A 15,073-nucleotide genomic window follows, 5' to 3' on the forward strand; every position below is an offset into this window, starting at 1 on the left:
GGTGACGGGCCATCACTCCGCTCTTCCCAAGTTGTTGTGGACTCACAGGCCTGTGTGCTCTCAGCTCCCCACGGTCTCCAGGGAGAACCCCTCGTGTGCCAGCCCTTCTCGAGGTCACCACCTCTTTGCCAGGGTCGAGCTGCAGACTCCTCTGCCCCTGGGACTGCTCACCGCAGGACTGCACAGTCCTTCTCGCTGGTCACACACTCCCAGGGGTTAACCGCCCCCCGAAACTGCTGCTCTCTGAGCCTTCAGCACACCTGGTCCTCGTCAATCCCCCTTCGTTTTACTGTTCCCCAGTCACTTACTGCACGAAGCGCCATCCGCGGGGTGCAGTACATCCCACCGCTGCCACCAGTTGTCACGGAGTCCCCGGGCCATGCTCTGGAACTGCTCCCCACGAAGCCAGTCAGGACTCTGGTGAAGTCTCCTTTCTGTGAGCAGCCTGTCTGCAGGGCAAACAGCTCACACGGCTTCCACCTTCCTAGGTCTGACCTCGGAGCATTCAGCATCCTCTGCCCCTCCGTGCGCTTCCCACAGCGAGTCCGCCCAGGCGGGGTCGTGGGGAAGCCAGAGGGTCCTGCCCCAGAACTTCGCAGTCAGACGTGACTCTCAGCCAGCCAGTAAAACAGAGGTTTATTAGACGACAGGAACATGGTCTAACACAGAGCTTGTAGGTGCAGAGAACAGGACGCCTCAGCCGGATCCATTTTGGGGGGCAGTGAGCCAGACAACACCGTCTGCACTTCACTCCCTGTCCTCAGCCAGCCCCAAACTGAAACTCCCTCCAGCCCCTCCTCCTCTGGGCTTTGTCCCTTTCCCGGGCCAGGAGGGCACCTGATACCTTTGTTCTCCAACCCTTTAGCTCTCACCTTGCAGGGGGGAAGGACCCAGGCCATCAGTTGCCAGGAGACAGAGTGTTGGCCATTTATGTACACTGGCCCTTTGCTCTGCAATAATTACACCCCCTTATTCCACCACCTGGAGACTTGAGAAATGCATAGGGGAAACAGGCACGCCTACAGTATTCAGAGGAAACATTAAGAAGAGTCCCATTTCATCACAGGGACATAGGGCAGGGGGCAGAAAGAGGGGGACAGGGACATGAGGGGACATGGGATGGTGGGACATGTATGGGGGAGGGAATATAGGCCAGGGGGCTGAGGGTCCCAATGCGTGAATGTTGGGGGTGGGGGGTGAAGGCTAAAGAAGATGGGGAGCCAGAGCTTGGGCATCTGCCGCGGGTGTGGGGGGAGTTTTTCTTGAGCTCTGTCCCCATGATCTTGCCCTCTCCCCTTTCTGGGGGGCTGGTTGGCTCCCCCCCACCCCCTGTGTCCCTTTTGCAGCATCCTGAGGTGAGCTCTGCCCTGGGCCCTGAGATGCGCAGACCCACTGCCCCGGGTATGGGATCGGAAAGGGACACGGGGCCTTTCACCTCTAGGGGGCTGGCTCAAATCTGTGTCCTTTTCTCTTAGCATTAGACCCCACCCCCGCAACCAGAGCCAGGAGAGAACCCAGGAGTCCTGGCTCCCAGCCATCCCCATCCCCCAATCACTAGACCCCATTCCCCTCCCAGAGCCAGGGTATATAACTGGGTAGGTGCCGGGCATCAGGTTTACACAGAATTTCACTGGCAGTAGAAGAAACAGGAAGCGAGCGCCGACTCTGGCCAGACTTCCCCTTTCCTGGGTTTATCCACTGCTCCTTTATCAGCTCAGGATCTACATTTACCCCTCCCTCCCCTGCTCACGGGGACCAGAAACCACAACTCCCACCCGGCTAAAACCCCCCTATCGTGTCTCTGTGCCACATCACTCAGCTAAGAACGGTGTGTGCAGCGATGGTACCTGAGAAGGAGGTTGGCCAGGTCCCGGCACCCTCATGCTCCAGGGCTGGGGCTGGGCCCAGCTGGATGAGGAAGGAATCTCTGTCCTGCTCCTTGGGAGAGGGTTTCTTTGTGGGGGGCACTGTGTGTGGGGGGTAGAAGCCCTCCTCTGCTCTGAGCTGCTGCTCCAGGGAGGCTAGACGGGCCTGTTGGAAAAGCTCAGGGCAGCCTGGACACCTCTTGACACCTCCTGAGATTCCCCTGTTCCCAGCTGGTCCCCAGACTGGGCAGCTGCCATGTGGGGCTGGGGGTTACCGGGGGTGGCGTGGGACCAGGCAGCTGCAGGAGGGCATGTGGTTTGCTGGGCGTTGCAGGGAGCTGGCTTTGCTCTGACCGTGGTAGATTTGGGCTGGAGATTGTAGAGAAACCACCTGAGGGGAGGAAAGGGGACAAGCACATCACGGGCTTCCTGGGGCTGCAACCCCCGGCGCAGTTCCTCATTCTCCTCGCACTCGGGCCTCAGGCTCAGTGGAGCTCAGCACTGGGGTGTTGGTGGCAGCACTGAGGGGCCCCCCACTGCCCCATCATGGCGTCTGCTCCCACCGTCCTCTTCCTTGGTAAGTATCGGAGACAGCCAGGGCGTGTGTCCATGTGGGGGGTGGATCTGAGACCAGGGCATGTGTCCAAGGAGGGGGGATCTGAGACCAGGGCGTGTGCTCATGGACGGGGGATCTGAGACCAGGGCATGTGCTCATGGAGGGGGGATCTGAGAGCAGGGCATGTGCCCAAGGAGGAGGGATCTGAGACCAGGGTGTGTGCCCATGGCGGGGTGGGGTGGGGTGGAAATGAGACCAGGGTGAGGGATCCAGTTGCTCTGGGATCTGGTCACTAACGAGCCGTCTCCTCTCCAGGCTGCTGGCTGGCCGGTCACAGCGGGGCGTGGGGAGGTGAGTATCAGTCTGGGGGGAGAACAGTAACATCAAGGATGGGGGAGGGGATCTGAGTCCTGAACCTTACCCAAAACTGAACAGAAACTCCCCCTGGGCGCTCAGACCCGTCCCAGTTCTTCTCTGCCCCGCCCCACCAGGGAGTAACGAGGAGCCGACCTTGGCTCCCGGGGTCTGAGAAAGCAGATGGGAACCATCCACTGGTTCAGTGTCCTGCCCCCCCAGGCTGGGAAGATTGCGGAGGGTTGGGGGAATGTGGATTTATTTCAGCTCATACAAACTCACAGCCGCCCACCCCACGATCCCAAGGCCTGGGGAAAGGTGGGTCTCTGCACTGATGGGACGCTCAGAGCCAGGCTCTGTCCTGAGCCCAGCAGAGGGGACGGAGTCACTGGGGGGTTCCCCAGCCGGGGGGAGAAGCAGCCACTGGACATTGAGAGCTGAGGGAGGGGGGATCCCTGCCCCCAGCGGGAGCTGCAGAGCAGGGGGGCCTTTCCCAGGTAACACATCAGTTAGGGGGTGACGGGCGGAGCTGAAGGTTATAAACCTCAGTGGATAGTAGAGACTTGCAAAGTCCCCTACAAGTCAGGGGTGGTGCTGTGTGTAAGCCGGGGAATGGTCCCGCTATTGTGGGGAACTTTCCTGGCTTATACCCGCCCCGGTGGGATTGGCTAGCGAAAGGATCTGAGTCCTCGCTCCCCCTCCCTTTACCCAGGGGCCTGCTTGACCTGGAGGGCTCCCCTTCCTCCCTCCCGTGTGGCAGAGTCCTCGTAACCCCGGCAAGGCTGGGCCCCAGATTCCCGGGGGGCTCGACCCCCAACCTTGTTGTGGTGACTTCAGGAAGGGGCGAGGGTGTCCCCTCTCCCGGGTGCTCTCTCTGCGCTGGATGCTTCCCTGACCCCCTGATCATTACGGACAATTTCTTACACAAGAATCAATTTTGAAAAATAAGGAAAAAAATGGGGAAGGTGAAAGGAAAACCCGTCACCCCGCTCTGTGGCCCGGGGACGTCACAAACAGCGTGTCTGGGGCTCCGGTGGCTGCAGCTCCGCTCCCAGGACAGGGCTGCTCTGTGGGCTGCTGCTTTGACTCTGCTCCCAGCACGGACCTTCTCCCCGGGCTGCTGTTCTGGCCCCTCTGGCTGGTCCGGCTCTGGGTGCTCCCAGCTCAGCTCGGGCCCCTGCTTTCTCCTTAGCTCGGCCCCCCTCTGTCTGCCCCAGGCAACTCCAGCTCACCCAGAGGACGGGACCCCCTGGATTCCTGACTAGCCCGCTGGCCCTGGCAGTCAGGCTCACCTGGAGCGTTGGCCTCTCCCCATTGTTCCTGGGGACTGTCGGTCTCAGGGTCCTGGATTCCCATTGACCCTTCCCCTTGGTGCTGGGAGCGAGCAACCAAAACACCCCGAGTGAATGTCAGTAAGGGGACAACAGTCCCGTTACATGTGCACAGAATCCAGGAGTCCTGGCCCCCATCCTTCCTGCTCTCCCCACTAGACCCCACTCCCCTTCCAGAGCCAGGGACAGAACCCGGAGTCCTGGCCCACATCCTCCTGCTCTCCCTAGACCCCAAGCCCCTCCCAGAGTCAGGGACAGAACCCAGGAGTCCTGGCCCCCATCCTCCCTGCTCTCCCCACTAGACCCCAGTCCCCTCCCAGAGCCAGGGACAGAACCCGGAGTCCTGGCTTACATCCTCCTGCTCTCCCGCCTAGACCCCAAGCCCCTCCCAGAGCGAGGGACAGAACCCAGGAGTCCTGGCTCCCAGCCCCCTCCCAGCAGAGAAGCCAGGGCGTGAGTGGACCCCTAGAGACTAGACTGGTCTGTCACCCAATTGGGAGCAGAGCTTTGGGCCCCCAGGGGCTGGGGTTGCTCCGTGTCTCATGCTGTTAGCCGAGGGCTCAGAGGAAACTCTGGGCCCCTGTGGAAAGGCATCCAGGACCCCGTCCCCAGGGCCGCCGGGTCTGACCCCCCACGGAGGCCGCGTGGTGAGGACGGGCCCCAGGACTGGGTGACGGGGCCTGCGCCTCACGGCCTGTCTGCTTCCCCCTGCAGAGCCCAGCTACCCCAAACCCAGCATCTCCCTGAGCCCCAGCGGAGGGGTCTCCCTGGGTGGAGCCGTGGCCGTCTGGTGTCGGGGGCAGCACTGGGGCATGCAGTTCATGCTGAATAAAGAGGGACGCCATTTCCCAGCTGTGGCTTCGAGCGGGTTTGAGGCTGTGTTTCCCATCATCAACGTGAGCTGGGAGGACCGGGGGAACTACAGCTGCTCCTATCAGAACAGATCGGGGTCAGCCGCCGCATCGCCCCCCAGCGACCCCGTGGAGCTGGTGGTGAGAGGTGAGGGGCCCGTCTCGGTGTCCCTGTTCCCAGACCCACCCCCAGCCAGACCCTCATGGTGGCTCGGTGCTAATGGGACGCTCAGAGCCAGGCTCTGCCCTGAGCCCTGACCCCGCAGTGGGGATGCCCAGCCGGGGAGCGGGGACGGAATCACTGGGGGGTTCCCCAGCCAGGGGGGAGCAGCAGCCCCTGGGGACTTGGGGCAGGGAGGTGACTTTAATGCTGCCCCTTGTGCGTAGGAACCGTGAGTCGCTATTTAATCCCGTGATCCCCTCCCCTCTGTTCTCCTGGCACGGCCACAGACTCTGTGTGATGGGAGCACATCGCGGTTTTCAAAAGTGTCCTTCTCTGTCGGGGGGCCTCAATCTTGGGGGATCTCAGACCGACCGCCCACAAACGGAGACACGCACAGTTAGTGGAGACCTCTGCAAACACTGGCCTCAATAGCACTGGATCCCTTGTGTTGGGGGAGCATGTAATGCCCCTGCCATGGTCAGGGCCCCTTTGTGCCCGGCGCTGCATAAACACAGAGTGAAGAGACCGTCCCTGCCCCTGGGAGCTCAGGAAGGAAAGTGAATCTGACTGTGACTCAGTTTGCCCCTGTAGAATGGGGATAAAGATACCTCGCTGCCTCCCAGGGGGCTGACTTCCTTCCTGTGTGGGGCTCAGGCCCTATAGTGCCAGGATCCAGAGAGCAGCCTCTGAGTCGCCCTGTGCTCGGGGGGAGGGGAAAGGGGGGATGCAGTGATTGAGGCAGGGGCCACACACGACGTATCAGAACCCCAAGAACTAGGCAGCTATGGCTCCATGTGTGTGGGACTGGGAGCCCAGGTCACAGGGCCAGGTTTCTGGGTGAGGGGGACTCTGGAATCTGGGAGAGAATCTCTGCCAGGGGGCCCCTGGATCTGCCCATGCCAGGGCCAGACGGGGAATCATTGAAGATTAGGGTTGGAAGAGACCTCAGGAGGTCATCTTGTCCAGCCCCCTGCTCAAAGCAGGACCAACGCCAACTAAATCATCCCAGCCAGGGCTTTGTCAAGCCGGGCCTTAAAAATCTCTAAGGAAGGAGATTCCACCACCTCCCTAGGGAACCCATTCCAGTGCCTCACCGCCCTCCTAGTGAAATAGTTGTTACGGGTTGGATCACAGAAACCCCCTTGGGGCTCCCAACTGATATCCCAAGACTACTTCTGCCCCTGCCCTCCTTGCCAGCTTGGGACTCCAGAATCCTGCCTGGCTGCGCCAGACGCGCTTGCCGGCCAGAAACACAGACCCAGGTCTGAACCACATCCCACAAGCTACAAGCTTAACTGAGAGCAGCTTACAGAAGTGTTCCTGTCTTTAACACTCAGATGCCCAACTCCCAATCGGGTCTAAACCCCAAATAAGTTTGTTTTACTCTGTATAAAGCTTATACAGCGTAAACTCATAAATTGTTCGCCCTCTATAACACTGATCGAGAGATATGCACAGCTGTTTGCCCCCCCCCGCCCGCCCCCCAGGTATTAATACATATTGTGGGTTAATTAATAAGTAAAAAGTGATTTTATTAAATAGAGAAAGTAGGATTTAAGTGGTTCCAAGTAGTAACAGACAGAACAAAGTGAATTACCAAGCAAAATAAAACAAAACACACATGTCTATGTCTAATCAAACTGAATACAGATAAAAACCTCACCAGTTCCAGTAAGCTTCCTTTTACAGACTAATCTCCTTCTAGTCTGGGTCCAGCTATCACTCAGGTCCCCTGTAGTTACTGTCCTTTGTTCCAGTTTCTTTCAGGTATCTTTGGGGGTGGAGAGGCTCTCTCTTTAGCCAGCTGAAGACAAAATGGAGGGGTCTCCCAGGGGTTTAAGTAGACTTTCTCTTGTGGGTGGAGACCCCCTCCTCTCTCCTATGCAAAGTCCAGCTACAAAATGGAGTTTTGGAGTCACCTGGGCAAGTCACATGTCCACGCATGACTGAGTTCCTTACCAGCCACGCCACATTCCTGGGAAAGCCCAGATGTGGACTGGCGTCTCCAAATTCATTGTTGGCTTCAGGGCTTCTTGATTGGGCATTTTCTGAGAATAGTCCTTTCTCAGGAAGCTGACCAACTGCTTCACTAAAACCTACTCAGAATCAAACAAGTACGCAGCCAATACTCATAACTTCGAATACGATAATGACACATGCATACAAATAGGATGAATAGATTCAGTAGGTCATAACCTTGACAGAGATATGTTACATGGCATATGTAGCATAAAACACATTCTAGTTATGTCATATATACATTGAGAAGTATATTTTCATAAAGCCTTATGGGGGCACCGTCACAATAGTGTTTCCTAATATCCAAAGGAGACCTCCCCCACTGCAACCTGAGACCATCGCTCCTTGTTCTATCATCTGCCCCCACTGAGAACAGCCCAGCTCCATCCTCTTTGGAGTCCCCCTTCAGGGAGTTGAAGGCTGCTATCAAATCCCCCCTCACTCTTCTCTTCTGCAGCTGGAGGCCAGGGCTGGGTGGGTGCCCGGGTCTGGCTCTCACAGCCTGTCTCCTATGCGCAGATCCCAGCTTGCCCAGACCCTCCATCTCTCTGAGCCCCACTGGGGTCACGGCCCCAGGGGCAGATGTCACCATCCGGTGTCAGGGGCAGCGCCAGGACGTGAGGTTCTTCCTGCACAAGGCTGGAGACCTGAACCCGCCGCGACACATGGACCCTGCTGGGGACGGGGCCGAGTTCCACATCCCCACCGTGGGCCGGCAGCACGGAGGGAACTACAGCTGCAGCTACCGGCCCCGATCAGAGCCCTTCAACTCCTCGGACCCCAGCGACCCCGTGCAGCTGGTGGTAGCAGGTGAGGGGCCCGGCTCCACGTCCCCGCTCCCAGCCGGACCCTCAGAAGGTCGGCACCCTGATGGGATGCTCAGAGCCAGGCTCTGCCCAGAGCCCTGTGACTCCCGTGGACAGGGAGTGGGGACAGTGTTGCTGGGGGGAGCAGCAGCAGCTCCTGGAGGTTCACAGCTGAGGGAGGGGGGATCCCTGCCCCCAGGGGGAGCTGCAGAGCAGGGGCCTTTCCCAGGGGATGCTCCCCCGGCTGCCCCCGCACTGGGGATGCACAGAGGAATCAGGGCCCAGGGGCTGCCCAGCCAGCTCCGTCCCCAGCCACAAACCCCTCTCCCTGGGACTGACAGTGACGATTGATGCTGAGTCATGGGCAGAATTGGATTAAGGTTTCCTGGGGCCCTGGGCCAGAGCAAGGGGGAGTCTCTCCCCACCTTTTCACCTGCCCTCCGTCTCCTGTACCACCTCCTCGGCCTGCAGCCCCGCCCACAGCCCCACCCCTTTCTACCCCTTCCCCGCTCCCGCCCTATTCCGTCCCCCCACTGCAGCCCCGCAACCCATTTGCTACTTTCTGCCCCCGCCCACTGTGGGCCCAAGACCGGAGAAGCTCTGTCCCCCAACCCAGCCCCACACCCAGCTGGATCCTCCGGGGCTTTGCACAGATGGGACGCTCAGAACCAGGGTCTGCTCTGAGCCCTGGGCCCAGCAGAGGGGACACCGGCCTGGCAGCCGGGACGGAGTCACTTGGGGGTTCCCCAGCCGGGGGTGAGCAGGAGCCACTGGAGGTTCGGGGCAGAGGGAGGGGGCATCCCTTCCCCCAGGGGGAGCTGCAGAGAAGGGGGCTTTTCCCAGGGGGATGTTCCCCTGCGTTGCTCCCGTTCTTGGGAGCCATAGAGGAGGTTGGGTCTGGGGCGGTGGATAATTACTGTGGAAACAGGTCGTGGTGCCCAGGGGTGGGTGGGGCTGAGACATCGGGGGAGGGACAGCCCCGGACCCAGAGCTCCCCCGATGCCTCCTGCTCTGCAGGTCACTGCCTGGAGTTTGCTGGGGGATGCCAAGGGAGGGACAGGCTCTGGGGGGCTGAGCTGTGAAATTGGGCCCAGCTGGTGCCAGAGTCCTGGGGAAATAACCCCCCATTATCGGGCCACATGACATCCCCCTGGTAATAGGAGTGAGGATTACCCAGAATTCCCTTGGTTCTTGCTTCCCCTCCCCTACTGGGGGTCTATGGTCCCCCCTGACCGTCCCCCAATAGATGTTCTGCCGCCTCTGGCTGCGCCCTGGTCCCCAGGGCCCTGGGCACCGCCCGAGTGTGGGGGGCAGCGGGTGACGTCCCAGCCTTCCCCCGTGCACTGCCTGGCTGTGTGTGTCAGCAGCCGAGATACCCCGGGGATGGGCTCACCGCACAGCAGACAGGCCGGGGCAGAGGCACCTGTGGGGGTGGACAGAGGGGTCCTATGGGGACAGGGAGGTGGGGTGGTTCCCTGTTGTGGGGGGTAAGATCCTGAGGCTCTGATTGTTCCTATCCCCTGGCCTGGTCCTGGGGTGCCAGGTGTCTCAGGGGCAGTTCGTCCACCTGGGAGCCCCCTTCACCGGGGAAACTGAGGCTCAGGGCCCCTGGGGCAACAGGACGTGGCCTCCCCTTGGGGGTCCAGCCCCAGGGAGGCTCCAAAGCCGCGGCACCTGGGAAACACCCAGACGGGGGCTGGGCCGGTCCTGCTGGACGGGGTGTTGGGGGGCTCCAATCCCGGAGCAGCCGATGTCCCCATCCGAGCTGCCAAATGACTCTTCCCTTCCCCCCTCATCAACCCCCGCAGGGCGCCCTGATTTCACCGACGCCAACATTGCCCGCCTGGAGCTGGGCGCCGTGGTCCTGCTCGTCCTGGGGCTGATCCTGGCCGAAGCCTATTACAGCCGCCCGAGGGAGGTAGGTGAGGTGATCCCCTCTTCTGAGCCCCTTGCTCCCCCCCAGGGCCTGGGCCCAGGGTGACACGGGCCCCTCTAATCCGCCGTCTCTCTGTGCCCCCAGGAGTCTAGATCGAGCCATGCTGGGAAGAGAATCTCCCCGGGGGATGAGCCACTTCCCCTCGGGGGACTGAGATGCCAGCACAAACCTCCCTGCCTCCAAATACCCCTGCCTCAAGGAATCCCCCCCCCCGAAACAGCTCCCGACCTGACAGCAGCTCCCCAGGATTGATCCCCCGATGCCGTGTGTGACAATTGACTGTAGATGGTTTACTTACCTGCAAGCCTTCTTGTAGACGTGGGGACCAGCGTGTGGGTAATGAAGAAGGAGGTCTCACAGGGACATATGACCATGTCACCTGATACTGGAATCTATCTTAAGCCTGGAGCTTTTCCATTTAGAAGAAGGGGTGGGAACCCAGAGAGAGACAAAGGAGTCCCGCCTTTGGCCAAAGCTATAAAAGGGGGTGGAACAGAACAAAGGGGGCTGCCAGACATGAGGAATCGCCTAGATACCACCTGAGCTAAAACTAACAAGGAGTGTACCAGGGAAAAGGATTGGGCCCAGACTAGGAAGGAGTCTAGTCTTGGAAAGAAGCTTATTGGAACATCTCTAAGGGGGAGATTTACCTGTCTTCAGTTTCTTAATGCATTAGGATTAGACTTGCGTGTTTTGTTTTATTTTGCTTGGTAACTTACTGTTATTACTTGAAACCACTTAAATCCTACTTTTAATACCTAATAATATCACTTTTGTTTATTAATTAACCCAGAGTAAGTGATTAATACCTGGGGGAGCAAACAGCTGTGCATATCTCTCTATCAGTGTTATAGAGGGCGGATAATTTATGAGTTTACCCTGTATAAGCTTTTTACAGAGTAAAATGGGTTTATTTGAGGTTTGGATCCCATTGGGCGCTGGGTGTCTGGGTGCTGGAGATAGGTGACCTGCTGAGCGGGGTTTGGTTAAAGCCTCCAGCTTTGGGGGCGTGGGCCAGACCTGGGTCTGTGTTTGCAGCAGACTAGTGTGTCTGTCTCAACAAGGCAGGGTTCTGGAGTCTCAAGGTGGTAGTGGAAAGTGACTCAGAGGTAATCTCAGCACGTCAGGTGGCAGTCCGAAGGGTGTCTCTCTGTCTGAACCCGTCACACCGTGAGCACGAGCCCCTGCAATACTAGCTAGAGGAGTTGCCCCTGGGCTGGGCACATTGGACTCCCTACGGAGCAGCCCCTGGAGGGTGATGGGGTCGCACTCGCTGGCCCAGCCAGGCTGGTTCTGCCCAGGGCTGCCAGTGGGGAGCAGGGACGAAGCAGGGCTCAGCATGGGGAAGGCACCACCTGCATCTGCGGGGAGCCCAGAGCACTGGGGGGCCGGGCACTCGATAACTAGCCCCTTCCCGGCCGGATTCCCAGCACTGCCCGCTCTGCCCGCTCCCTTTCCTTGGGGCTGGGCACCCGGCATTTCACAGCCACGGTCACCCCACCCGCCTGCCACCTGCCGCTTCGCAGCCAGCTCCTGCCTGGGGGTCCTCATCGAGTCTAAACTGGCCACCCCCCGTTATGGCCTCCTTCTCAGACACCCGCCGTCGTCCCCCGTCTATCTAGGACCTCACTGGTGGGGTGCGTTTGGCCTTAGCCCTTTCCCAACCGGTGGCTGGGTAGTTAAATCCCGCAGCACCACCAGGGCTCATCGCCCAGCCCCGAGCTGGACCCCTCCCCGCATCCCACAAAATCCCATTCCCCGCAGCATCCCTAGACAGAGCCCCCGGTCCCCTGTGTGTGGGGAGGCTGCGTCTGGCCCTGGTGCTGTAATAACGGCACTTACTGCACCCCAGTGTCTGTCCCCCTCCTCTTTCTATAGCGGGGTCCCCCAGACCCTTTTCTGCCCCCCCTTTCTCCCTAGAACTCCCCCTCCCTGTGTTTCTATTGTACAACCCCCCCAGAGCTTCCTGCTCCCCTGCCCCCCAAATCTCCCCACCGCAGGGGGTGGCTGTGATACCTGAGCCTCCAAATGTCCCCAAATGTCGCAGCCAATGAAGATGAGTGAGAAGTTCCGGGAGTGTCACGAGAACCTGGACAAATGAACGTTGGGGGGAACGTTGGCGAGACAGAAAGACGGGATTTGTCCAACCCGAGCGGCCGTTGGACAGACCCCACGGGTCGGGCTGGGGCCCGCCTGGGACACGGGAGAAGGGGGGGAGCAGAAATGCATGACCCAAAATTGGGGTGTTGGAAACGAGGCCTCATTGGTAGATAAAATATTGCGGGGACAGGCTGTGCCACCCACCACCCTTTGCGGCCTTAAAGAAAGAGACTCGCTTCCCCTCCTGGCTGCCAGCCCCCATCTCCTGGTCCCCCCGGGCCGTCTGGGCCCTGATCTGCAGAGACGTCCTGAGCAGAGGGGTCGGAGAGAGGGACCCTGACGCCATCGCCTCTCCCCTGCTGAACCCCCAACCCGGGAGGAAATGAGGTCGGTGTGACATTGCACTCCCTATTTTTATAAAAATATTTGTATATGTGTGGATATGATGTAACTGGAATATGCTTTATGCAAAAGTTTTCTTGTCAGGTATCATTACAAAGCTTATAATCTACTGAGTGTGGTCATCCTATTTGTAGGAATGTATCATTCTTGTATCTGAAACTAGGAATATGAAATATAACTCCGAGGTCCTATTGTAATTATGCAAAGTGTGGCCATTAATGGTGGTTTGGAATCTTGATGGCTCCCATTCACCAGGACAATTGGTTGTAAATGGCTCTGTTTACTTATGAGACTTCCTGTATACCTGTGTGCCAGCAAGCGGGTAATGAAGTCTCACAGGATATGTGATCATGTCACCTGAACTGAAATCCATCTTTAACCGGATGCTTTTCCATTTTGAAGGAGACAAAGGATTCCTGCCTTCTGCCAAAGCTATTAAAGGAACAGAACGAAGTGGGTCTCAGTCATGTTGAATCCCCTGCTTTTCACCTAAGATATCTGCTGGAATTAACCAGGACTGTACCAGGGAAAGGATTGGGCCCAGACTAGGAAGGAGTCAAGTCTGGGAAAGAAGCTTATTGGAACATCTCTGAGGGTGAGATTTACCTGTATTCAGTTTCTTAAATGTATTAGGCTTTGACTTGCGTGTTTTGTTTTATTTTGCTTGGTAACTTACTTTGTTCTGTCTGTTATTACTTGAAACCACTGAAATCCGACTTTTTATACTTAATAAAATCACTTTTGTGTATTAATTAACCCAGAGTAAGTGATTACTACCTGGGGGAGGAAATAGCTGTGCGTATCTCTCTATCAGTGTTATAGATGGTGGGCAATTTATGAGTTTACCCTGTATAAGAGTAAAACAGGTTCTTTTGGGGTTTGGATCCCACTGGGAGCTAGATGTCTGGGTGCTGGAGACAGGAATACTTGCTGAGTGGTTTTCAATTAAAGCCTGCAGCTTTGGGGGTGTGGTTCAGACCCTGGGTCTGTTTGTAGTAGCCTGGCGGATCTGGTTCAAACCAGACAGGGCACTGAAGTCCTAAGCTGGCAGGGAAAAGAGACTCAGAGTTAGTTAAAGCACATCAGCAGACAGGCTCCCCCAAGAAGGTCAGAGCTGGGGGAGCGGGGGGTAGGATTGCTGGGCATGTGAGGAGCGAGGGGGGAGCAGCACCCCCCAGTACTCCCTGGGCTGCCACTTCTTCCCCCAGCAGCCTCCCCTCTCACTGCCCCCCCTTCACATCCCTCCGCAGCTAGAGCCCCCTCAGCCTCAGGGTCCCCCATTTTCATTTTAGTCCCCTCAGTCTCGCCTCACAGTCCCTGTGTCTTGGAGTGTGGGGGAGTCCAGGCCCTGCACCCCTCTTCCTGGGATTCACTGAGACTCTCAGCCAGCCAGTAAAACAGAAGGTTTATTGGACAACAGGAACACAGTCCAAAACAGAGCTTGTGGGGACAACCAGGACCCCTCAGTCAAGTCCTTCTGGGGGAGCAGGGATTGTGCTTGTGTGTTTGTGTATGTGAGTGTGAGTGTAATATATATCATATGCATATGATCCAGTGTTAATTGATATATGTATTACCAATAAACGTGGCGTTTTGCCTTATTCCCCCTGAACAGATCCTGTGCAGTACTTTAAGTACAACACTCCCCGGGGCGGGGGAGAGGTAGGCTGGGAGCAGTCCCAGGCTGGGGGAGTCAGGGGAGCAGGGCGCACCCCTCCTGGCTGGCGGGGGTGGGTTGCTCTGGGTAGCCCAGTTCCAGGGGGTTGGGATACAGGAGCTCGGTGCAGCCTGTGGGATCCCAGCGGCGGGAAGCTGTGAGACCTCAGGGAGTGGGCCGGGTTTGGTGTCTCAGCCTCTGTCTCCTTCGGAGTGCAGAGATGTACCCCAAACCCGCCATCTCCCTGAGCCCCAGCAGGGTGACCACCCTGGGGCAGGATGTCACCATTCGGGGTCGGGCTGGTCGCCGGGACGCCAGCTTCTCTCTGTTTAAGGTCGGGGATCGGACCCCGCTGGGACATGCGGAGCCTGCTGGGGCTGGGGGGCAATTTCTCATCCGCAGCGTGAGATGGGGAGACGGAGGGAGCTACACCTGCTATTATCACTATGTAACAGATCCCTTCCCCTGGTCAGAGCCCAGCAACCCCGAGGAACTGGTGGTAGCAGGTGAGGGGTCCGGCTTGGTGTCCAGAGCCCCACACTTAGCCGGACCCTCAGGGGGACTCTGCACTCATGGGACGCTCAGAGCCAGGCTCTGCCCTGGGCCCAGCAGAGGAGACGCCTGGCCAGGGAGTTGGGACAGAGTCACTGGGGGGGTTCCCCAGCCAGGGAGGAGCAGGAGCCTCTGGAGGTTCGGGAATAAGGGAAGAGGGTCCCTGCCCCTGCGGGAGCTGCAGAGCAGGGGCCTTTCCCAGGGGGATGCTCCCCGAGGCTGCCCCCATTAAGGGGACGCACAGAGGAGTCAGGGCCCAGGGGCTGCCCAGCTGGCACCGTCCCAGCCACATAAATGCCCACACACACACCCAGGAAGGACCCTGATGGTTGATGCTGAGTCACCGGAGGGGAGGGGGAGGGGATCGCTGACGGACGCTGGTTCTATTCCCACAGGGGGACCCGACCCAGCCTGGAATGGCGCCGGCTCCCACCAACCAGGGCAGCCCAGGCCAGGTACCGGGGCCTGGGGGAATCTACTA

The 15,073-nt window shown here is 58.6% G+C and overlaps 1 protein-coding gene across 1 annotated transcript in view; it reads left to right on the forward strand.

The window, feature by feature from the left end:
* The first annotated feature begins 2,289 nt into the window (after nt 1-2,289).
* LOC119564877 (immunoglobulin superfamily member 1-like) overlaps nt 2,290-15,073 on the forward strand; it is a 967,916-nt gene continuing 955,132 nt past the window's right edge. Inside the window, exons 1-4 of the mRNA XM_043534610.1 lie at nt 2,290-2,442; nt 2,737-2,772; nt 4,821-5,105; nt 7,659-7,949. Coding sequence (XP_043390545.1) covers nt 2,412-2,442; nt 2,737-2,772; nt 4,821-5,105; nt 7,659-7,949 — 643 coding nt within the window. The 5' untranslated portion in view covers nt 2,290-2,411. The remainder of the gene's footprint in view (nt 2,443-2,736; nt 2,773-4,820; nt 5,106-7,658; nt 7,950-15,073) is intronic.

This window comes from Chelonia mydas, chromosome 23 (assembly GCF_015237465.2).
Source record: "Chelonia mydas isolate rCheMyd1 chromosome 23, rCheMyd1.pri.v2, whole genome shotgun sequence".
In the NCBI taxonomy this organism is placed as follows: domain Eukaryota; kingdom Metazoa; phylum Chordata; order Testudines; family Cheloniidae; genus Chelonia; species Chelonia mydas.